General features: G+C 38.8%; 1 protein-coding gene across 13 annotated transcripts in view; it reads left to right on the forward strand.

The window, feature by feature from the left end:
• Window positions 1-25,183, forward strand: part of ELAVL2 (ELAV like RNA binding protein 2) — a 170,909-nt gene that overhangs the window by 66,977 nt on the left and 78,749 nt on the right. Inside the window, exons 1-2 of one of the 13 annotated variants that reach the window (XM_032308361.1) lie at window positions 19,319-19,329; window positions 24,104-24,113. The exons of 10 other annotated variants lie outside the window; for them this stretch is intronic. Coding sequence is in view for 2 of the 3 variants with exons in the window: in XM_032308356.1 (XP_032164247.1) it covers window positions 22,340-22,354 (15 nt within the window). In the remaining variant the exon portion in view is untranslated. Of the gene's footprint in view, window positions 1-19,318; window positions 19,330-22,334; window positions 22,355-24,103; window positions 24,114-25,183 lie in introns of those variants that run through there. 2 more of the 13 variants (XM_032308356.1, XM_032308345.1) reach the window with 2 other exon arrangements.

Genomic DNA, 25,183 nt, shown 5'->3' on the forward strand with positions numbered 1-25,183 from the left:
ATCACATCAGTTGAAAGGGATAACTGTCTTTCTATTTTTAAAAGACAAGTTTTTATTGAACCTTTTTTTCCTTTTTTTTGGAGAATAAAAGAGACCTCAAAACTCCTGTTATTGTTCTGATATGTCAGTAATCACCTTGGGTTTTTCATCATTTTAATAGCTCAGGTCCATGTACATTTGTAAATCATTCATGTCTTATAAATCTTGGTATGAAACAAGCATTCTTCTGAATACCTTGTCTGGAATAGTCTGAACTATATAGTGTGTCTCAGTATAAATTAGATCTTTATTGCTTACATCATTTTGGTAAAATTAGGTATCAGGGTTTTAATTTTCTTAAAGTTCACCTTGACTTTCTTGGTATATAATAGAATTGTGTTTTTAAACTACTTTTCCTTTTCTATGTTACTTTTTATATTAGTGCACATGATATGGGCTTTTACGGCAATTCTTCTGGAAGGTGACTTTCCTTTAGTAACAGAGATAAATGCTCTGGTACAGACACAAATGTTTCTGATGTCCTTGGAAAGACTTAAAAATCTCCCAACTTCAGCTAGCTTGAGACAGTTAGTGTCCAAAACAGAGCGTAGCATCAGTGAAGACCAGCCAGGCTGCTTTTTCCAGTAGATCAATCAGCATTCTGGGAGAGTTCCTCTTCCCAGTGATTTCATCTGGTGACCTTCAAAACACAAGGTCTAGAATTTTTAGGTCATTATTTCTTCTTCGAGACTATGAATTAAGTGAGAGGTTGAAATAAGTCTTCTTCAAGTCAGACCCACTGTCTCATCAACTCCGCAGAGTTTCATAAGCTGATTCACTGTTTTTCCCACTGTGTGTCCTTTCCAGGTTTAACCTATTATTCTGCCTCAGGTAAACCTGGTCATAGGCTTTAGAAATAGCTCTTAACAGGTCGACCTTGAGCAGCTGCTAATTGGCAGAGTAGGTTTGGGTTTCTGTGCTATAAAATGATTATAGTGATTGTAGTGGGAGTTTTGGGTTAACCAGGTGTAAGGCCGTGAGGGTTGAGTTACAGTGGCTCCAATTAAAGGGCATTTTCCCATTATATTTCTTTCCACACTGTCCTTAAAAAATGATCATGTGTGATTTGGAAAATATGTGATTAAAAATTAATGTTTCCTTTTTGACTACATTTGACATTTTAGGACAGCTGTAATAACTTGGAAGATTGAGAATCCCTTTTTTGTCCAGCAGGACACAGAATTAAATTCATCAAATTTCTCAGTTTATAATCTTCATTGGTCTAAGCATGGGTCCTATTTTGCTGTTGAATTATAGTCAGTATGTGAGTATATGACCAGTTACTTATCTTCATGTCTTCAACTTGTTTATCTTTTTTGATAAGCACTGGAGTTTTAATTTTTTTGCTTTGATGAACCTTACTGCTGTGAACTCCTTAAGTAGTTCCCCACATTCCCCGTTACCCTCTCTAACAGTTGTTCCTTAATGTTTGTATTTCTCAGGCAAGTATAGTAAAACATAAAAGTGTATGTGGGGGAGGGGGCTTGATCGGTTTGCCAACTCTTTTTGCCAGAGGAAGTCATTTAAGAAAATCTGAAGAATCTCCATTATCAAAAATAATTTTCTGGATGCTTAGGCAAAAGTTGGATGCATGTAATTTCAGAAGAGAAATTGAATATATTTCACTTTATGAAAAAACTCTCTACATTTTTTATTTTGTCCGGAACCAGGGAAGATCATTCTGTAATGTCTGGTGAAGTGCTTGACACTTAAGTCTGAGTCTGCTTATTTTACTTACAGATGGTAAGTGTTCCTTATACCTTTCCAACTACTGAGCTGTGGTTTCCCAAATGAATTTTCTGATTAAAAAGCTAATAGGCAGTGTGGAATAATGAGAAGTGATAGGCTGGTGCCCCACTGCATCTCCTTAGTTCAGTGACCCTGAGCCAATATGTGGCCTTTATATCCCTCATTTGAAAAAAGGAATGGTTGAGCCGGATGGGTTTCAGGATCTCTCCAGGTTCTTAAGGCTCCATAATGGTACAGTTCTGCTGACGGGGCTTCCACATTCTGCATGAGACTGCTACGCTAGGATGAGATTCCTCAAGGCACAGATTATGTCTTACTCACCATCCCAGCTCCCTCACCCCTGAGTACCTTGCATGTTGCATGGCACTGCCCTCCCCTTTGAAAGACCAAGTGTTGGCATAGATCTAATGGGTTCCTTACCTTCTAGGTGTTATCTCAGTTTAAATGTCACTTCTCTAAAGAGGACTTTTCTGGTCACCTTTCCTATTATTTTACTCCCATAGATTCTTACTTTCTTTTCATGGCATGCATTGCTGTTTTCAATAATAGTTTTGTCCTTTTTTTTTTTTTTTAAGATTTTATTTATTTATAGACAAGAGACAGACAGAGACCACAGGTAGGCAGAGAGGCAGGCAGAGAGAGAGAGGGGAAGCAGGCTCCCTGCCGAGCAGAGAGCCCGATGTGGGGCTCGATCCCAGAACCCTGGGATCATGACCAGAGCCAAAGGCAGAGGACCAACCCACTGAGCCACCCAGGTGCCCCTAGTTTTGTCCTTTTTTTTTTTTTTTTTTTTTTTTTTAAAGATTTTATTTATTTGTCAGAGAGAGAGGGGAGAGAGTGAGCACAGGCAGACAGAATGGCAGGCAGGGGCAGAGGGAGAAGCAGGCTCCCCGCCGAGCAAGGAGCCCGATGTGGGACTCGATCCCAGGACGCTGGGATCATGACCTGAGCTGAAGGCAGCTGCTCAACCAATTGAGCCACCCAGGCGTCCCTAGTTTTGTCCTTCTGATTCTTTAATATCTTTACCTCTCCTACTAACTTGCCTTCTTTGAGTGCCTGTTTTGTGGACTCGTGCAGGCATTTTTTTTTTTTTTAAAGATTTTATTTATTTGACAGAGACATAGCGAGAGAGGGGACACAAGCAGGGGGAGTGGGAGAGGGAGAAGCAGACTTCCCGCTGAGCAGGGACCCTGATATGGGGCTCAAACCCAGGACCTTGTGATCATGACCTGAATTGAAGGCAGACGCTTAACTGACTGAGCCACCCAGATGCCCGGTTTTTTGTTTTTTGTTTTTCTTTTTTTCATTAACATGTACTGTATTATTTGTTTCAGGGGTACAGGTGTGTGTGATTGATTAGTCTTAAACAGTTCACAGCACTCACCATAGCACATACCCTCCCCAAAGTCAATCCCCTAGCAACCGCATCTCTCCCACCCTCCCTCACCTCCAGCAACCCATCCGTTTGTTTCCAAAGATTTAAGAGTCATTTATGGTTTGTCTCCCTCTCTGGTTTCATCTTGTTTCATTTTTTCCTCTCTTCCCCTATGATCTTCCTTCTTTCTCAAATTCTACTTATCAGTGAGATCACATGATAATTGTCTTTCTCTGACTTATTTTGCTTAGCATAATACCCTCTACTGCCATCCACATCGTTGCAAATGGCAAGATTTCGTTTTTTGTTGGCTGGCATAATATGTGTGTGTGTGTGTGTGTGTGTGTGTGTGTGTGTACACGTATGTATGTACCACATCACATCGTTGCAAATGGCAAGATTTCGTTCTTTGTTGGCTGGCATAATATGTGTGTATGTGTGTGTGTGTATGTGTGTGTGTACGTATGTACGTACCACATCTTTATCCGTTCATCAGTCGATGGCCATCTATGCTCTTCCCGTAGTTTGGCTATGATGATGCAAGTGTTTATTAAGTGGTTGAATGCATGTGTCTTATCCCGTATTTGAACATATGACAATGGATAGTGTCTGGTGCATATGTCCTTTCTCTGTTATTTGAACCTTTCTGATTTTTTTCATGGTCATCCAGATATAATCCCTGCTTCTCACACTTACCAGATTGTGTCCTGTGCTGTGGTTCTGCATGCGTTCTGTTCTTTGGTAGGCACTAAATGGGAACTCCTTATCTGAGTCATCTTGAGTACCCATCACAGTGCCCTGAATGTTACAGGATTTGCATATTAGAATGAATGTGAATGTCTTTGTCCTTCAAATGTGTTGATGTTGGAGACACATCTATTTTTTTCTGTGTCCTTTTAGTTGTGATTTAAGCCTTTTTGGGAAGCTCCATCTCAAAGGATCTCTGATGCCTCCTCCCCCAGTAATCTCCTTGTTTGCAGGTTGGCACATGGCCCCTTTGTAGTTGTCTTAGTTGTACAGGTTGTCACACTGTCGAAGTTATGTGTGTTTCTTCTGTGTATCTTACTTAGTTTTGCTTGCATCACTCCGTGGAAGTACCTCTGGATTGTAAACTGAGATCTGTCTTCCTTCCTTGGTGTTTTGAGCATTTATGTTCACTTTGGCTCTTTTTATTTGAGCAGTAGAGGTTAACAGTTAAGGTAAGGATACTTCTGCCCAAATGGATCATCTAGGAGGATGATTCCATGCCCCAGAGAATACCTTTCAAAAGTAGTGGAACAAAATTCCAGATATTTCCTGCCCTTTTGAGGTATAAGTTTGTTGGATGTGATAGAAAATGTGATGGGCGCTCTCTCTCTCTCTTTCACTCTCTCACTAGGCAAATGTTTAGTATCTTAGGATCTTTTTTTTTTTTTGAAAATTCTTTTTTTTTTTTTTTTTAAAGATTTGTTTATTTATTTGACAGATAGAGGTCACAAGTAGCCAGAGGCAGGCAGAGAGAGAAGGGGAAGCAGGCTCCCTGCTGAGCAGAGAGCCCGATGCGGGGCTCGATCCCGGACCCTGGGATCATGACTTGAGCCGAAGGCAGAGGCCTTAACCCACTGAGCCACCCAGGCGCCCCTATCTTAGGATCTTTGAGGACCCAGCTGAGATCTCAAATTGGGAGAGGACATGAGGGCCTGATGAGAAGCTAGGAGGGAAGGGGCACCTGGGTGGCTCAGTCAGTTAGGTGACTGCCTTCAGCTCAGGTCTGGAACCCAGAGCCCTGGGATCCACGCAGCATCAGGTGTCCTGCTCATCAGAGGAGTCTGTTTCTCCCTTTCCCCGCTATTCATGTGCTTTCTCTCCTTCACTCTGTCTTCTTCAAATAAATAAAATCTTAAAAACAAAACAAAAAACTGAGGGAAGTAAAGGGTGGATAAGGTATGTTACAAGACTATCAAGAAAATTTCACCTCCTTCCTGCTCTTTCTCCTAGTCCCCCACCCTCGCCCCTGCACCTTTTGGAGTTTTGGGTTTCCATCTTCAGTTATGCTTTTGCCTTGTGTCCAAGCTGTTTGGTAGGATTGTAAGTGGTTTATCAGTAAATTCATGTAGGATTGCTTCATCAGCAGACTGTACCAGGAAGTACAGGCTGTATAAAGTAGTTTTCTTGGTATGGTGTGCTACATACTAATCATCATCAGGCTTAATTTTAGTTCACACATCTAGCTCTTGAAATTGGCCTAATCTCTTTTATGTTTTCAAGAATGCTCAGCATTTAATATTAATTTTAGTCTACTGTCAGTTTGTTGATCATTTTAAACCCTATGCTAGGCTGCAAGCACATGCCTACTGTGTACTTTAATTATGAATTATCGTGGGGTATCTACAGTGTGTGGTTTTTAAATTGGCACCTGAATCAGTATCTGTGTAAACTTGATGTTATACAAACTACTCAAATAGTCTATTCTGTTTGCTGTGGTGGTTTAAGTATTTTGTACTTGAAATGTGGTATGTGAGAGTTCTTGGTCTGGTTACAGGTAAGTTTAAGACAGAAAATAACCTTTTTTTTCCGAGTGAGTGAGAAGGCACAGCCAACCATGATCTATATGCAGGAGTAGTGTATATTTATCTTTGTTAATTTGAGTGTTCCGGGTTACCGTGATTGTGACATCTTGACCTTAGTGTAAATTAGAAATGTGCTGGTAGAAGAAAGTGGGAACAGAAGACTGTTCTCAAGAAGGTTAGTGTATTAGTATTTTCATAAGCCATTCTTTTACCTATTATTTAACTTATTTCTTAGAAAAGCCTTGTTCAATAGACAGAATAGGAAAAATCTATACTTCCTAGATAAGGGAAGTTACTGAGGTTAAAATGTGTCAAAGAGCAGCAAAACTACTAAGAAAAAAGCAATTAGGACTGGCAGCCAACTTCCTTGCTTCATGTAGGCTTTAACTTTTACTCTCCTGTTTCCATATCCTCCTATTCTGTCTAGAAGATGAGCACTGGTGAAGGACATAGTTGTCCCCGAGGTCACTTCCGGCCCTCACTTTGGTTAATGTGAAAGTCTAAACTCCACATCTCCCCAACATGTGATGTAGTATTGAGACTTGTCTTTTCTTGACTTTGATTTTTATTTGGCCATCTCTTAACTCTTCTAAAGAATTGAACTGAAGCCTTCATTTTTTTTTTTTTTAAAGATTTTATTTATTTATTTGACAGACAGAGATCACAAGTAGGCAGAGAGGCAGGCAGAGAGAGAGAGAGAGAGAGAGAGAGAGAAGCAGGCTTCCTGCGGAGCAGGGAGCCCGATGCGGGGCTCGATCCCAGGACCCTGAGATCATGACCCGAGCCGAAGGCAGCAGCCCAAACCACTGAGCCACCCAGGCGCTCCTGAAGCCTTCATTTTAATACAGATAGATACATTTCATTCTGATATTTTGGATATGGGAAATTGTAGCTAGACTTGGAAACTGCTATATATTGTATGTGATAATTTTGATTTGAATTTAGACTGATCCAATGCATTTATTTCTGTAACCTTGGTTCTTAATTAAGAATATAATAAGGGGCACCTGGGTGGCTCAGTGGTTGAGTGTTTTGAGTCTTGGTTTCCGAGTCAGATCCTGATCTCCGGGGTCCACGTCAGGCAGTCTGCTTGGATATTCTCTTCCTCTGCCCCTTCCCCACCCCCTCCTAAATAATTACATGAATCTTAAAAAAAAAAAAAAAAAGAATCTTGGTGTGGGCCAACATAATTAGGGGATATCAGCTAAGAGGTATATACCATACCTCTTATCAGATACTCATATATTCTAGAGGGTAACTCTTACAAGGTCATAGTAAATTGACCAAAAATACCAGGAGATAGTGATTATACAGAGAACTATAATACTCAATACCTATAAACTGTTGTAAAATGGAGGAATTTGGTAGGTGGAAAGCCAATTTCCCAAGTTTATTAGGCTGAAAAACCTATCATGAGGGTTAATAACAATTGGGTGTCAAGGGGAGAACTAAATGCTTGTCAATGTTTTTACTTAAATGAGATTTCAGATTCCATGTTTAGTAAGGTCTCTGTTTTTGGACTACTTTGTTTTGGAAACATAAAGTAGATAAGTAAACAAACATAAAATAATTAATTTAATGCACCGCTGCTATTTAATGCTAAATATTGGTCTGTTCGCATTTGATGTTTGGTAATACAGCCCTGGAAGAAGAAAATCTACCTTAATTCCATCTGTAAAATAGGCAGTATACTCTGCACATTTAGGGACTCAGAGTTCCTTCCCTCACAATAGAGTTTAGAATGGAAGTTCATGAGGACTCCCCCCTCCTTTTTTTTAAAGGGAAAATTGCCATGGATTCTGGGGTTAAAAAAAATCAATAGCATTAAGGTTGTATTCTGCAACCTTAAAGATTTGCAGTTGATAGAGAATAATTTAATGTGTCCTATAAAACCCTCAATTTTGGAGTTCCTCTAGCTTTTTATTTTTAGCTGTGGCTTTTAGCTTATAAGAAGAGATGAAAAGTATAGTTTCTCCTGGTCTTTGCCTGAAATTACCGAAACTGCAATGCTCAAATATTTCTCAGTTCAGGAGATTCTTGGGAGACCATTATTCTGTCATTGGGTGGTAGTGTCCCTTGCTCTTTGTTTAGACCTGTATTGTTAGAGAATTGGAAAGAATGGTGAGTTAATTACCTCAGCATTTTAACCAAGTGGTAATGGCTCTGATATTGCCAAATGGACCTCTGGACAGTTTTGCAGTGCTTTGAAAACTTGTACCAGATACAAAATAGCTGCTTTGGGGGCCTGGAAGAGTGCATTCAGCCCACCCTCTAGTGGTTCATTCCATTAACCACCTCCAGATTTGCATGTTCATCTGCAGTAAAGTGGCCAGCCTTCAGGCTTTCTACTCTCCTTGCTCTCAAAAGACTGCTGCAGGCTCAGGGGTCTTCTCTGTCCCTTGGCCTGACAGTTGTCCTGGTTTGAAGCAGGTTTTTGCAGCAGTGTTATTTGGGTAAGCTGAAGGCAGCAGGATAAGTTTCAAGGAAAACCTTTTCTTTCTTTTTTCTTCTGTTCCTACTTACCCTCTGTTGTACCTCGAAAAAGTAATTTGTGGTATGTCATTGATAGTTTTTAGAGAATTCGACCTTCACATTTGTTTATATTAATTCAAGGGCTTCTGGTATAATGAAGGTGATTTTTATATTTTTGTGTGTTTGCCCCCTCCTACTCCTAATATGAAGCACTCACTGTGCCCCTCTTTCCTTCTTTTTGGTATTAAAGTATTTATTTAGGTCTGAATTAAATTTCTTCTCAGTTTCTGGAAAGGATAAGATATTATTATTACTGTTGTTTTTATTTATTTTTTTATGGACAAGATAGCTTTCTAGTTAGTCCCAATGTAGAGTAGTGTAACATGCCAAAATGGATCTCATTTTAGAGGGTCTTGTATGTACATGGTGGACATGTGGTTGTATAGTAACAGTCTTGATGTGTTTTTTTGCCTCATTCTTTGTTATGCTTATTCCTTTGCTATGTTTCATTCTATGTTATGCTTATTTCATAGACAATTAGGTTTGAAGTGGAAGATCTTGAATTTAGATAAGCATGTCATGCCAAAAGCAGTTAATATTAATTCACCCAATCCTGTACTTCTGTGCTCTATCTACAATGAAGTTGGCAAGTGTCTTGCACTAGGGATCTCGTCGTTTCTGTTGCTCCATCCATATGCCAATACCCCAGTCTTCCTGAACCTCTCGACTACCTCTGGAGAAAAGCTGTGCACTCTTCAGCACGTTTGACCTTTAGGCTGTGATGTTGTTTTACTTGAGGTCCAGCCTTAGCAGAAACCAGGCAAAGGAGGAAAGCTGGTGTTGGGAGAGCTGCAGAGAACATGCTCCTTTAAAAGGGCAGCCTGTTGGCTAATAGCGCTGTGGGAAGGTGTGGCCTCTGTTGTCTCTCTTTTTAAGAGAAGCTAGGAATTAAAAAACAAAACAAAACAAAAAACTGGAATAGCTAAATTGGTAAAGTTTTAAGTATTAGACATTACTAATTAAAAAGAAAAACACAGTAGATACACCAGATAGCACATGTTTGCAGACTAAATCTGCCCTTTGGTTTCCAGTTGTGACTCTGGGCTGGAGGTTTTAAGGAACATCATTGCCTAAGAGCTTTTCCCCTCGATCTTGTGGTTTTCCTCCAAGAGGCATGTGCATGATCATATGTGGTTACTCAGGACTATTTTTTGGCACTTCTTATTCTTCCTTTCAGGTGTGATCCTGTAACCCCTTTCCCACTTTGTTCATGGATTATTTAACCAAAGTCCATTGTCATTGAGCTTTATTTTTGGTTTTATTAAACGTGTGCATGTATTCGAGTGCATAATACTTGAATCAGGAGGACTTTGACTCCTTCTATCCTTACACTGTGTGGCTCCTTTTCGGTCCAGCTGTTCTTCCTTCTCATAAGAGGCACTTTTGGGTCTTGTTCACCATGCCATTAGGTATATGATGAGCATTATACCACAAAAGATGTCAAGTGGTCACCTGGCTGCTGCTGTTTCTGTTAGCCATGTTGAATAGGTCTTGATTAATGTGCAGGCTATCTTGATGGGCAAATAAGAGGATTTATTTGTGTGCATTTTGGTCAGTTTTTTTTTTTTTTTTAATTTATTTATTTGACAGAAGCAGCAGAGGGAGAGGGAGAAGCAGACTCCCCATTGAGCAGGGAGCCTGATGTAGGACTTATCCCTGGACCCTGGGATCATGACCTAAGCCGAAGGCAGAAGCTTAACCAATTGAGCCACCCAGGCGCCCCTGGTCAGTTCATAATATAGGAAGCCAACTGTCTTTAGTCAAGACTTCAGCAAGTCAAGATAACTTTTTCTTTTTTTTTTTTTTCCAGTTTAGGACAAGTAGTTACTTTAGCCAGATACCACAGTGTGTTGGCCAGTGATGCATAATAATTGTTCTTTCTTAACCTGATGGCAGTGAAATTGTTCTAATGAGTGTTCTAATGCGATGTAAGTTTTCTCCAGTCTTAATTTACTACTTCTGCTTCTACCTCGATGATTCCCTTCCCGCTTCTTGCTTTCCGTGTTCTTGAAATAGAAAATGAAAAATAGTATCCTGATTCCTCAGCTCAGTTCCAAGGACAGCAGTCCCCAAGCGTTTGTTGTGAATCCTGGGCTTTAGCCCAGCATAAGATGGTTTTAAAAAGCATGCTTGGGTGGGGCTTAAGGGTATAGTAAAATCCAATTTCTAAGCCATTCTATTTCCTGTATAGTGATGAGTCTCAGCCAGAAATTGGCAATCAAAATCAAGTGAAAGAACTCTAAAATACGTCTAAGAAAGACTGTACTTGTGTCGATCTCTGCCTTTTTTTTACCCCCCTTCTAGAGAAAGAGTAAAAAATTTGGGGTCATGGCCTCAAGAATGGCTTGAGGATTCACTTCACCCTTTTTTTTTTCAAGTTCATCTGAGATTAAAGTAGTAAATGATGGTAAAAGGTTTTTTCCTTGTAGGCTGATCTGAAAACAGGTTGTAGTCTACACTGCTCTGGACTAGCATATTTCCTGTTACATAGTACTTTCTGAAAGTCTTGTTAACAGTAATTTACATGTAAAAGTCTGTGCTGATCAAGTTCTCTTAAAGAAACTCGCTCTCTATATGGGAAAACATTATAGCAGGAAATGGGTAGGAAGAAGCTCTTAGCAATCCTAAAGCAGAAAAACTTTAGCTTTTGTTTCTTCATAGTTTCAAATTTTTGTAATGAGTCAGAAATCCAGTTTACTGTTTAAATGAGATAACTACAAAATCTCCTATTAGTCTCTAGCATTTTAAACATTAGTAGAAAAGATGCTTCTTTTTTGCTCAAATATGTGTCTAAGTTCAGATGTTTAAGTTAGAGGTGGTAGTTTCCATGGCAATGACTTTGCCCTGGTATCTTTTCCTTGGATAGCACAGTATTTAGCATAGGTCATTCAGGTCATTCAGAGAGACTATTATTTCTGACTGTGGATTCTTAAAGACTGCTTTGCAAGCCTTTGACTCCTCTGGATGCAGGTATGCTTTAGAGAAGCTCCATGAGGGGTGGGATATGAATAGGTTTTGTGCACCTTGTTTTTCCAGTGTCTAGCACAGTGTGCCTGTCATGCCCTGTATATCAGGGATGTTGCTTTTCTTCTTGGTGTCTTCTTCTCTACTTCTCTCCCCTGATAGTATTCTATATACCAGACCTTGGCTAGGCTGAGGGAGAGTTATTATCTTGTGGTATGCTCTTGGTTTTTCACAATAGTGGTAAGGTTTGCTTATTTTAAACTGTGATGTGACAGTCCCTGTCTTTCCCCTTCTCGCTTACTCCCTGAGGCTTAGGTTGTTCTAACAAAGGCTTATACTTTGAATTAAAAGAAAAAAAAAATCAGATTCAACATGAAGCTTTAGCTTATAATAGCTAGCAGGTGTAACTGGAAAGGGGTATGTATGTGTGTGTTGATGGTGGGCTATGACAGCCTGCTCGAAGTCTACCATCCTCTAGTCTTTGGTGACCTTGACTGGCTCCTTCAGGTATACAGATTTGCACTGGAAAGTTTCTGCTTGGCAGAGAATGTAAAACCACCTGAAAAGTCCCATAAATTCGTGGGAATTTTTTTTTTCTCACCATCTTGAATTGCACTTGATGACATTGGTGTCTCTTTATGGATCTCTGTTCACATTTATTGCTGAGGAGGTAAAGGTGAGTATATGGGCTAATAGAAGCACAAAGGAGTATCTGGCCCAACTCAGTGGTTTACAGAAGGCTTCCTTGAGACCTTGTGTCTCCTTTTTGTGTGTGAGGATGTTTCCATTACCAGAAGAAAGGTAATGAGGCTGTAGGAAGCAGCCTAGGCAAGGGAGTGACTGCGGGGTTTGCTGGAGCCTACTGTGGTGTGAAGTGGAGTGGTAGGTGTGCCATGGAGAGCTAACTGGGAACCAGGTCGAGTGTCTCATCGCTGAGCTGAGATGTTGCTTTGTAGGCAGTGGAGAGCCACTGAAGACCTGGAAAAGGGAAATGGTTATGGGATGTTGACCCCTTTATGTAGATAAGTATAGCTGTGGAATGGAGAATGGATTGAAGAAAGGGTAAGCCTGAAAGCAGAAGACCTCTGTTAGGAGTCTTCAGATGGAGTCTCAGCACTGCTTTCAAATTCCAGTTTCTCTACTTAATAGCTGTATGGACTCCTGAAATTTTGGCATCTTCATTTGTAACTAAAAGGTGATGTATATAGCTCATAGTGTACAAGAGGATTAAGTGGGATTTTGTTCGTAAAATATCTAGTTTGAGGCCTGGCCTGGAATAAGGAGTCCATAAATGGCTACTTTCTTTTCCTTTTCTACTTTTTACTACCTTCTGTTGGTAGTAGGATTTATTCTGCTAGAGGAGGCACTCAGATATTCTGAACTTCTTTTCTGTAGTAAGATACCCAAATCCTGTGGAGGGTTTAGGAAGATGCCTTAGTTAATTTTATTATTATTTTTAAAATTAAACATTGTCTTAAAATCGAAGTTAGGGCTGGCCTAGAAAAATAATATTAAAATTCAGGTCATTTTGAAAATCATGATAGGAGGAAGATGGAGGGGGACAGTATAGTTGTGTGTGGATGTGTGAGACTGTGGTACCATGTGACCCATCCCATTGTGCACATATTCAGTCTGGATTCCAGAGTACACTGGTGGCTGAGACTTCTGCATGCCCATTCTTCCTTGTGATGAAGTGGAAGATGCTTGTGTTATCCTCAGAGTTCTTAGCCAAAGGAACAGTGAGGTAGCAGTTTCTAATTTTAAATATTAAAATTCCAAGAGGCTGAGCAGCTGATCATGAGAGGATGGAGTTGAGGAGGATGGAAGGCATGTGCACTCGTGTGTGTGTGTGTGTGTGTGTGTGTGTGTGTGTACATTTTTTAAAAGTAAGGTAAATTAAAATAGACAAGGCTGTAACTCTGTGAAACATTTAGGCTCTTGGCTCTCTGTATATTTAAATGTAGTCTTTAGAGGTCTGGGGTTAAAAATTGCAGCAAGTCAAGTAAAAATTCTTATCCTCCTTAGTCACCATTTGTAGCTGTGTGCTAAATGTAGTTTAACACAGCATCTGCTTCAGAGGCCCTGCACCGGAGCTGACAGTCACGGTTGGGCAAAGTCTGCATTTTACACTTTGTGTCCACAGTGTTCTCTTTTCATGTTAAGAAACTCCCAGCAAAACTGTCTACACATGTTGGCCATAGACATGGGGGGAGGGGAGCCTAAACCTTAACCTAAAAGACAGATTGGCACCTTCTCTATGGTAACATTTTAAAAGAGGCATCTTCCTTTGTCTAACTAACAATAATGCTAACCCTTAGTATTCCCTTGGCACCTCAGAATTTGTAAAGTGCTTTGCCATACTCTGTGACTAAATAATACGTATATAATTAAAAAAGGAAACAGACCCTTATACCCCTCCCCCCCCACCCTTACTAGAGTGAGAATAATTTAAAGGCTAGCTGTCTTTGTGGTTTGAGTCTTCAGAATGTTATGTTAAAGTGTAGCCTGTGGTATCATGCACCCCCTTTCAACATTTCAGCCTATAGGAGATCAATATTGCTTTTCGTTAACTCTTGGAAATGTATATGTACAGACATAAATAGGTTCTGTATGCACGTGTATACCCACACACCTACCTCATTGTTTGTTTTTGCAGCGGGAGGACTTGGCCCAGTGTACTTCTAGAAGAAATCCTTAAGCATTTAATTAAAATGTGCTTCATTTTGGTGATAGTTAAGATAAATTGCAAAAGGGAAATGTAACTAAAGTTGAAGTGACAGTCACTAGCAGAGAACTTAAACACTTGGACGCCTTCTTAGATATCTGAGATCTGGGATTGGGTGTATGTGCCCGCTATGTATATTAAGCAGACAAGATCTGAGGTTAAGAAGGAGGCCTTACCTGATCTGTAATGTATAGTCTTACTTTACTTTACTTTTCTTTCTTTCTTTTTTTTCTTTGTTCTTTAAAGCTTTAGCTCTTAACACTATCTTAGGCAGGAAATTAACTAGAAATTTCCTTGGCGATTAACTGAGTGTCAATTCTTGCCCTCTCTCCCCCTCCTGAAATGTTGCCAACAACTAGGAATTTAATTATCATAAGAAGCCACAGATGTACCTACCTTGGTTTTTTGTGTTTTTTGGTTTTGTTTTGTTTTGTTTTTGTTTTTTTTCTAGCTGGGATGTAGCTTTTTAAGAAAGCTGTCTTTTAGGGAGGAAGGGGAAGAGGTAGGCCAAAGGAAATAAAGTATCTTTCTTAGTGTGAGTCTTGTTTTTTAAGATGCTCCAACTTTCCATACTAAATAATTCATAGTCATGTTTCTAAATCAAAAGTATACATCTCTTGGGAATGTCAGTTACTTTAAACATCAGCTGAAAAGAAAAATACATTTCATAAGCGAACACCAGTGAGATGATCTACATTTCAGAGAGGAAGGAAGCTTGGCTGAGTGTATTGATCAGGGTTTATATTCCTACAATGCTGTGCTGTGGTGGGCAGGGTGAGGGCCCATTGTTCTAGTCTTTACCGCACAGTAACAAATTATAAGATTTTCTGTGTCTGAAGGTAGCCACTCTTGCTTGCTCTTTGTTTTCAGTTTCTCTGAAGTTTGAAAGAAATATTTGTAGCCTCCCAAGATTATTAAGGAAATATACCTTGTTTAATTGACATTTTGGTATTAGCCAGTGGGGATTAAACACTATGGTTTTTGGCTTTCTGTCCTAAAGCTTGCTAAATGACAGTGAGGAGTAAAATGCTAACCTTAGTGGCCAGATGGGGTTTTGTGGCCCTTTATAACACTTATGAGATAAAAATGTTTGTGACCATAAACCTTCCTTGTCTTATAGTCCCTTTAAGATTAGGCATAGTTTGTCTTTTGGAGCCTGAATATAACTGTATTTTAATGTCTGTATCCTACTGTGGAGCTATGTTTTTAACCTACCTAATGAAAACCTTCAACTACTGGGATTAATTTGAGGATTTCCAATCAGCTTTTCACAATTTGTTACTATCCTGAGGGGGTTCCCTTTAGCTGTGACTTTAGTGGAAGAATGTGAAGTTAATCCAATTTCTATGTTGATTACTATGTTAACTGTCTTAATTTAGCAATTCAAATTTATCTGCCTATACTAAACAAGAACTCTGCTACAAACTGTGGGAGTAGGTGATTTTATTCTTATTATGCTCATATCTCTTTTTAGGTTCTATAGCCAAATAATGGCATGGAAATTAATTAGGCCCACTGAGGTTAGAATGAAAGAATGAGGTTGGAATGATTCATCTCTAGAAGGTAGCATATTCCAGCCTATAACCAGGATTGAGTTAACCCCTGGCTTAACTTTCACTGTTTTCGAAGCATATAAATGGCTCTTCTGAAGAATATAGATTGAAAAACTTACTTCCATTGCACAAGATGTAATTTATTCTCATTATCTTCATGTAATTTTTTTTTTTAACTTTTGGGAGGAACATTGAGACATTTTCTTATTTTGAATTCTGACAGCTTTAAGTAGGTTCTCTAAGGTTATGAACAATTTCTAACCTACTGACTGTTTAGTAATTGCATCTTTTAAGTTACTCTGATTTTTAAAATTTTATTTACTATTTGCAAAGAAAAATCAACCAAGTAAACTGTAAAGACCTTGGCTTTATTCAGTTATTTAATTAATTTATTTAAGATTTTATTTCTTTATTTGACACAGCGAGAGGGAACACAAACGGGGAGTGGATGGAGAAGCAGGCTTCCTGCGGAGCAGGGAGCTCCCATGCAGAGCTCATCCCAGGACTCTGGGATCATGAGCTGAGCCAAAGAGAGAGGCTTAACAACTGGGGCACCCAGGTGCCCCTATTTACTGGTTTATGAATTGTGAAGCATCTTGTTTAGCATATAGAAAGGAGCTCCAAAGAACTGAACACAATGGGGGAGTTTTATAGGCAGAAGCGACAGGGATAAGGAGAGGGTGGATTTACGCCATCTTTCTTTGGGGGGGACAGTGTGGACTCATGAGGCAGATTTCCTCCTAAATGCTGACCAGGAAATTCCAGATTTACTAGTTGGAGGTTACATTCCTGGGAGGGATTGAAACTGTTACTAGGTTAGATATTAAGTCTTGGTTTGCTGATATAGAGCTTAGCACAAGTAACTCCACTCTGGACCCATTTTTTGTCTTTTAACAATGCCCCCCTTTTGATCAGACTTTAACTGAAAGATGTGATAAAAGTTCAAGGTGTTATCACCACTCCCAGCTACTGGTCTGAAGTTTTCTTAAGTCTTTGTTGATCCTCTGTGTGATATTCATAGGCCGTGATGATCTTTTCTTAATCTCTGTGATATTACATATCATTAATTCAGGTTCACAAATTCTTTTTTTTTTTTTTTAAGATTTTATTTATTTATTTGACAGACAGAGATTACAAGTAGGCAGAGAGGCAGGCAGAGAGAAAGGGGGAAGCAGGCTCCCCGCTGAGGAGCAGAGAGCCCGATGTGGGGCTCGATCTCAGGACCCTGTGATCATGACCTGAGCTGAAGGCAGAGGCTTTAACCCACTGAGCTACCCAGGTGCCCCCTCAGGTTCACAATTTTTAACCTGGTCATTCTCTTGGTTACTTTTTTGACAGTCCAGGCTTAGGGAGATTATTTGCTTGATGCTTAGCAGCTGTAGACATGCATTTGTAGCTTTTCAGAGAATATAGCATGCTAGGGAGACTACTATGATTATTATAAGCAGGATAATTCCCATGTTTGGAGTGTGCTTTGGAGCCATGGTCTCCAAGACCCAAAGCAATCAAACTCAAGTAAGTCAAAGGAAGAGACCCGATGGAAAGATTCACCATTCTAAGTCAAAGATTCATAAGATCTTATGTCACTGAGTTTCAGCTTCCCAAGAGGTGTTAATCCAAGGTTAGTAGGTGGTTTTGGCAACAGCACAGACCTCTCCTTGCTGAACTAAGATAGTTAAAGGCAGTCTCAGTACCAAGAACATCTTTTGCCAAAGAGTCTAGTTCTTGGGTACTTAGAGTTTTAGCAGCAGATTCAGGAGTACTTCTTGAAGAGTTAAGGAAAGGGCCCTGACCATATCCTCATTTTCCTTTTATTTGTAGCCAAGAGAGCACTGATCTGCTAATGGAAGCTAATTTTGAATCATAAATGCCTCCTGATAAGGTCCCTTAGAGTCTGTGGCCTTGGATAGGAAAAATGACAGTCATGGAGGCCTATAAATTTTTAGAGTCTGCAGACTGGATAGGTGGTTTTATTCTGATTAGCCTTGCCTTATGTCCCTTTCTTCATACAGGGCCTGGTCCCAAGTTTCTTTGTGTTTGGGCTTATTAAAAGAGGCTAGGAAATGGACCAAGGGGGTCTCCAGAACCATGGCAGATTGACGTTTTTGATGATAAATTCAGCAGTCTGAGAGGTTACCCCTCTTAATAGTGGCCTGGGAGATAAAGATGATGGTGTTATCTTTCTAGCCCAATGCTATGGTGAAGCAAAGAAAGAAGACAAAAGGGTTTCATGTTTAGTTAAGGTGAGAAGTCTTGATTTGGTGTCTTGGGAGGAAGCAGTCTGCATCCATGTCAACTACTTTTCTTCCTCAGCAATTTGACTTGAAGGTCTCCAGTGTTTGTACAGGACCACAGATGTCAGGTGAAGCCTTTTTACCTGTGAAAGGTGTGCCTGATGTTTTAGTTCCTGAAGTTTGGCTGCTGTCTGGGTATGAGGAAGACCTGGTGTAGTTCTTTCAAGGAGATTTTAGGGGCAGTCTTTGTTCTTAGTGGTTCCAAATCAAAAAGGAGGGAGATAATTTGAAACACTGGTTTGGAAAGTCATAGCCAAATAATTTGGGAAACTAGAATAATTTAGGACCCAGTTGGTTCTACAGGTTTATAGCCTCAAAGACAATGAGATTAAAATTTAATATCAACAAAGGCATAAACAAATTTTCTCTGTAGTTACCCTCATTTCATTCCCCAAAGGTAATCACATTAAAATGCATTTGTTTGTGTTAAACTCGGCTTAACATAAGTGCACCAAAATAGTTGTTGACCATGTAAGGTTTTTTTTAAGATGCCTTTGCTGGAACTTTTCATAAGGAATCTTATATTGAACTCTGAAAAACCTGGAGACCAGGAAGCCAAGCTAAGGACTCATCATCACATGACATCTGTTGTATAACCATTCCATTCAAAGGTTTGATAATTTGGTTAGTATATCCTTTTGTGTCCTGGTAAAGGAGAATAGATTATTACTGAATTTATGTAAATCTCTATATTGCCATGTAAAGACTATTCAAAAGTTTTTGAATTTTGGAGGGATTTGGTAGGGGGAAAAATGTTTCCTCCTTGTTTACAAAGGTATATACTTTACCAAATTGCTATAAGTTATAGACAGTTTAAGAAAAAAGATTTCCATAAGTCTACAAACTCAAAATACTAAGGAACCAGCAATGTTTTCAACCAAAAAGTCCTAAAGGTTATAGTTCTTCTCCATTAATACTTGTTCGCTTTAATCCAGTTTCCTTATTAGTTCTGGTGATTTTTTTTTTTTTTTTTTTTACACAGTGCAGTTTTATGAACTTAATCTTTTTTTTTTTAAAGATTTTATTTATTTATTTGACAGACAAAGATCACAAGTAGGCAGAGAGGCAGGCAGAGAGAGAGGAGGAAGCAGGCTCCCTGCTGAGCAGAGAGCCTGATGCGGGGCTCGATCCCAGGACCCTGAGATCATGACCTGAGCCGAAGGCAGCGGCTTAACCACTGAGCCACCCAGGCGCCCCTTATGAACTTAATCTTAACAAAAACTTGGAGTTGTCAAAGTGCTTTCCGTGAATCTCCTTAAAGATGAAACACTTTTACAGGAACCCTTTTGCAAAACCGTCAGAATAAAACAGTAACTCTGCAAAAGACAAAAGGCTTAAAAATGATTTCATGTTTAAAAGATCTGATGAGTGTTCATCATAATGGAATTGACAAGGAAATTTGGTTATTTTTGTAATATACAACATCTTAAGATAACTGCAGTTATGACTGATAACATTATACCAGAATATATCAGATTTCTTGTCGTTAGATACAATTTCTGGAGTCCTTCTAACATATGTTTATACAAATAAAGCATAAAAAAGCTTAGTATTCTTGACAGTGCTTCTCATGTAATTTTTATCATATAAGTCTAATTTAACATCTCCCTTTTGATAAGGAGAGAAGCCATAACTTTTGAGATGTTCCAGGGACCATCTGAAAAATCTCAAGTTAGTTTGAGGTCAAAAAGACATCATTTAGAATTCGATTCTGTAAAGTTTATTAAAACTATCAAAAAGGTTTTGAAACACTTGGTCAAGTAGGATCGTAGGTCACTTTGAAATGATACTTATTTATCCATTTAACCATAGTGACAATTAAACATTTTGAATGCAAACACAGAAAGTTCAATAGTTGTAAAAACAAACAAACAAAAAAACCCAACAAAACTCTTTTAAAACCTCTTTTAATGTGGAAGACTGAGATTTCAAAAATAATCAAAGACCTGAAAAAAAAAATGACATGAAACACAGGAAATTATTTTGACAAGACGCAAAATCTGTGTTTTCCAGGAAGAATGCTTAAAAGGTAAAGAAAAACCCATTAAAATATTTTTACCAGGAGCAGACAAGTAGTCCTCCAAAAAACTGTCTTTTTAGCAGATGAAGGAAAATTGAGTGCTAATTTTCGCACTACTGACTTTAAAGCTTGCTTTTATAACCCTTACAATAAATTCATTTACTTTTAACCAACTGATCCAAACAAGGTAAGATTCTCTTTCTCTCTTCCCAACTTTCTATTTAATATGTCCTTTATTTTCCCCTTTTCCATTATGAAATAACCCACTTTTACTTTGGGAAATATATTTCATTTACCCTTAATAGAAATCCATCTTCAAACCTCATGTCTTTTCTAGCCAGAACAAACAACCCATATTCTACTTTCCTTGAATACGTAGTTCTAGTCATTTTAATTAGATACATTAGAATTCTTAATGCTTAAAAATCTTAATTTCTAGTAAAGAAGTATACAACTGTAAATTGTCTTTTAGAATTAGCATTCTGTGGCTTGGCAAATTTATAAATAATTTCTAGAAACATATGTTTCTCATAGTAAATTTCTCAGCATGGCACAGAACATGTTTACTAATAGACCCAAAATATCTATCTCTAGTTCCTCTGTAAAGGAAGCCAAAAGTGGATAAGCCTATTTTTAGTAATTAGCATTCTTGTGTTTTATCATATTTGGAAATGATTTTGATATTTAATGATTATTCATCCTTTCATTTAACTTAGCAGAACTGTAAGATTTCAGGTTACCAAGAAGGTCTGGGGAGACTATTAAAAAAAAATTTACCTAAAAACTTTTATCTTGCTTACATCTATTTAATTTACTTATTCTCAGTAATCATGTTTCGATTACTTTTAAGAAATTTCATCATACCAAGTTATTTTTCTTGCTGACAACTTTTATAACAGAAAACATGAACTTATTTGACTAATCCAGGTAGAATAAAAGTTGTATGCATTATATTCAGTGTCGATAACTCTAAAGATACATTTATTTTAACTAAACCTACAAATTTAAGTAGACTTTAATACTGAATATTTTCCCAGCTCCACCTGAACTGGAAGAATACTTGGGTTAGTTTCTGTTACTTTTCTGAGAATTCTAGGGACACTTGAATTTGTATCAGCACTTTGTTTTCTTAATGTCAGTTAGATAGAGTTCTTTTACAAATTGATGTTTGGCAATACCATCTGGAGGTAGAAAATACACATGTATAACATATGTGTAGGTACATATGAACATGTAGACATCCAAATACGTAGATGCAGAGATCATGTAGCTTCTATTTTAAAATTACTGCTGTCAGTCAGATATAATAATAAGAAACGAAACTCACTAGTTATGGAAGAAGTTGGATCTAAGTTGTTTTTCTGGTAAGTGAGATAAATTGAGGTTACTTGCTCACATGGTGAAAGCTTTTTACTAATAAGTGTGGAGAAGACATTTAAAAGAAATTTTCATTTTGTCTTAAGTTTTAATTGACTTTTTCACTTCTGTTGTTGTTGTTTGATAAGAATAATCTTCCTGAAGTTGGTCTGTTAACTTGGCAGAATTTTTTTCTTTTCTTTTTTTTTTTTTTATGGTCTTGTAAACTTTTTAGAGTAGAAAGACGATTTAGACAGGATTACTAGAATGAGTACTTGAATAAAGAAGGATGGAGGAGAGCAGTAGGAGTTGGCATTCATCTTACAGTCTTTTGTTTCAGGCCTCTCTGATATCTTTAATTTGTCGTTAGCCTTTTACAGTGAATCTTTCAATGAAGCTATTTTGGAATCTTGAAACTTTTTTTTTTTTTAAGATTGTATTTATTTATTTGACAGAGACACAGCGAGAGAGGGAACACAAGCAGGGGGAGTGGGAGAGGGAGAAGTAGGCTTCCTGCTGAGCAGGGAGCCCAATGCAGGGCTCCATCCGAGGACCTTGGGACCTGAGCTGAAGGCAGATGCTTAATGACTGAGCCACCCAGGTGCCCAGAATCTTGAAACCTTTTGTAGCCTTCTGCATATCAGTTAAAATAGGTATCCCATTCTTTTTGCTTAATCTGGGAGCCCTTAGTTTTTTTTGTGCGCCTCTTAAATGATCTTACTTACTGGAACATTTCTCATAATGGCCACTGTAATTCCCCTGATGGAATTGGCAGTGGTTTGGTAGGACTCTTAACTACAAGTGGAGAGCAACTCACATTTCTGTCCAGCATATCTGCCTCAAATGGGGTTCAACCCATATTTCTGCTCTGTGGTATTTTGGGGCCCCTGACCCAACCTCCAACCAGGTTGGTTACCAAGCTGAGCTCTCAGGACATAACACTGTGAGCTTCTCTAATTCTAGGTTATTTTTAGTAAGATTTTGTTATTTATGTAGATATTTACAGCTTCTGGGATCATAGACTTTAAAATAAGCAAGTGTCCTGGATTGTGGTTTGCTTAGTTTTTTAGAATTTAAAGATCTTCTTTATTATTTAGTTTTTAATTTTTTTAATTTAATTTTTTATTTTATTTTATGAAAAAAGATTTTTTTTTAGGTAAGCCTTTGGATCCCTGGGAGCCAGATGGATGGCTGGAAGGTAGATGTGCATCTGGGTTGGGAATTTTGTGATGTTTTACAGTATACTTCATTGCATAGAAAGTTTCTTATGGTGGGCTGGTGACTCCAGTATTAATCCAACGTGTTACTGAACCTGTTACCTTATCCTAACATTGGAGTCTTTGATTTAGGTGGGAGTGCTCTGACTGCTTTTAAGTGCTTTACCTATACCCACCAATTTTTGTGCCTTTTCCTCCCAAGATTCCCATTAACAATAGCCTTTTCTACGCGAACAAAATAAATATACACCTTAACACAGTGGCAGTAACTAAGAGGTTTTACAGCATACCGGCCAAGAGAAGGCCCTGTGTACACCACCAGCACTTCCCAACCTGGCACTGGGAAAGGACTGAACGAGCAGATGTTAAGAATGAGGAGTGTGTACTGGACTGGGTTTCCAAAAAGGGAAATTGTGGACTGACTCAAGGGCAAGGGGCTTGGGTTCCTGGTGGAACCATCTGCTAGCACCAGCTGACCTGCCCTCAGCTAGAAGCCCTATTAGATTGGGAGCCTGATGGAGGCAGGGTGTGGTGTTCAAAGTAAAAGAACTTAACCATGGCTGTTGGGACTGGTGAGAAAGACCTAGAACTTAAGGGTTCTGCAAATACTACTCTTATGTTTTTGTTGCCCTGGATGTCATCAGCAAGTTCACTTTGGATCTTGTCACTGCCACCAAATCAAAACAAAAACAAAGTTCAACTGAATAAACTTCAGAGATCTCACTGACTTTATTCAGCAACTCCAGAATGGGGCAGCATCCTCTCTAGCAAACAGAAAGGAGCTCCAAAGAGTGAACAAAGTGGGAGTCTTTTATAAGTGGAAAGAAAATATGTGGATTACCTCATCTTTCTTTGGAGGGACAGAAGGGGTCTGTTAGGTGAATTACCTCCATAGTACTCACTGGACAATTCCACATTTACTAGTTTTAAGGTTTTATTCCTGGGATAGGTTGACACTACCTTTAAGTTAGGAATTAAGTCTTAGTTTGCTGCTGTGGGACATAATAGCACAAGTGTCTCCCATTTTTTAACTTTCTTTTAACGTATTAAATGAATCAAAAAATCATTCTATAATTAATCCATATATAAAATGAATAACTCGATTTAATATTCATAAACTCAGTTTTCATGTGTTGGATTTCCTTGTGGAGAACCCCCCCCCCCCAAACCCCCTTAAGACAGCTTACTATAGAAAGCCATTCCTTTGCTTAATCATCTTGTATTCTTAGTGCCCAGGTCTTAATAAATGGCACTGGTAGTTGTTGAGCCTATGAACAGTTAGAATCAAAACTGATTTCTTGATCATGGATTTAAACAGTTAACTGACATAATTAAAGTAGCACATTAATAACTGTTTTCTCCTGGGTATATCGTCTTCTCTGGTGTCACCAGAGAAGAGTGCTGCTTTGACTCTGACTGCTTTTAAGTGCTTTACCTGTACCCACCAATTTTTGTGGCCTTTACCTTTTGGGATTCCCAGTAACAATAGCCTTTATCTACACAAGGTTAGAGTCCCTGTCTTTCTGTATCAGGGTTACTGTAGTTGTTTCTGGATAGGTCTTCCTGTTGCCAAAGTTGTGGATTTCTCCCATACAATCATATATGCTTTATTTTTACAACTGCCACATACTGTTTTTTTGCTGAATATCTTATGGTAGCCTCTGATGAGGCTCAAAATATGGCACCGTGGCATATTGAGTATCTTAAGTTGAAGGAGTTTGAGAAAACAGAAGGAGAAAGGTCACCCTGCCCACCACCCCCCTTTCCCCTGAAACAGGTTCTAAAACTCTATATGTGAAGTGTACACACCTGGTATTGGGAGGAAGGAAGACATTCTTACCACCAGAGACAGAGAATTTTGGGCTTAGAAATTAGTACAGACAAACCTTGTTAAACCAACCCTTCTCTGTCCAGTCACTTTTTCATCAACTAATACCTCTAGCCTCAACCCCTTTGTTTTGTCAGTTCTTCACAAATTTATTCTTTACCTAAAAGTTGTAAAAGTTTCCTGCTCTGGTCACTACTTCTGGTCTTCATTTTCTTGTGAAGGCTCCCATGTACATATAAAAGTTTTATAAAATTTATGTTTTTCTCCTGTTAATCTCTCTTTGCTAGTTTTATTTTCAGACCCAGCCAGGGACCCTAGGAGGGTCCAAGAAACTTTTCTTTTCCCCTACACCTCCAAGGCCCTATAAGGTCTGGTCTTATTACCTCTTTGACTCCTCTCACTCTTACTTCTAGCTTCACACTAGATGGTCTTTGCCTGGAATGTGCCTCTTCTGGATATCCCCATGGGGAGGTATTTGTTTACTATTACATTTCTAACAAGTAACCATAATCTTGGTGCTTAAAACATTGTGAATTTATGTCTTTCAGTTTTGAAGGTCAGCCCCCTGAAGTGGGTCTGTCTGGACTTTGATCAAGCTGTTGGCAGGACTGCATTCCTTTTAGAGTCTGTAGGGGAGAATCTGTTTTCTTTTCCATCTTTTTTGAGGCTGCACATACTCTTTGGTTGGTGGCGGTCCCCTATCTTCAAAGGCAGTTTAGTCTTTTTCTCATGCTGTGTTAGTCTGACACTGACTCTTTAGCCTTCAATTAAAACAACTCTTCTGCTTACACCAGCCCTACGTGGGTAATACTGAATAATCTCCTTATCTTGGAGTCATTTGATTAGCAGCCTTAATACTCTACAGTTTAAATCCATCTTGTTATATAACAACATATTCATAGATTTCAGAGATTAGGATGTGGACATCCAGGTGAGCTCTTGCCCCCCACAGTGGCTAGTTTATATCTCCTCCAAACCCTGC

The sequence above is a fragment of the Mustela erminea genome, chromosome 12 (assembly GCF_009829155.1).
Source record: "Mustela erminea isolate mMusErm1 chromosome 12, mMusErm1.Pri, whole genome shotgun sequence".
Lineage (NCBI taxonomy): Eukaryota > Metazoa > Chordata > Mammalia > Carnivora > Mustelidae > Mustela > Mustela erminea.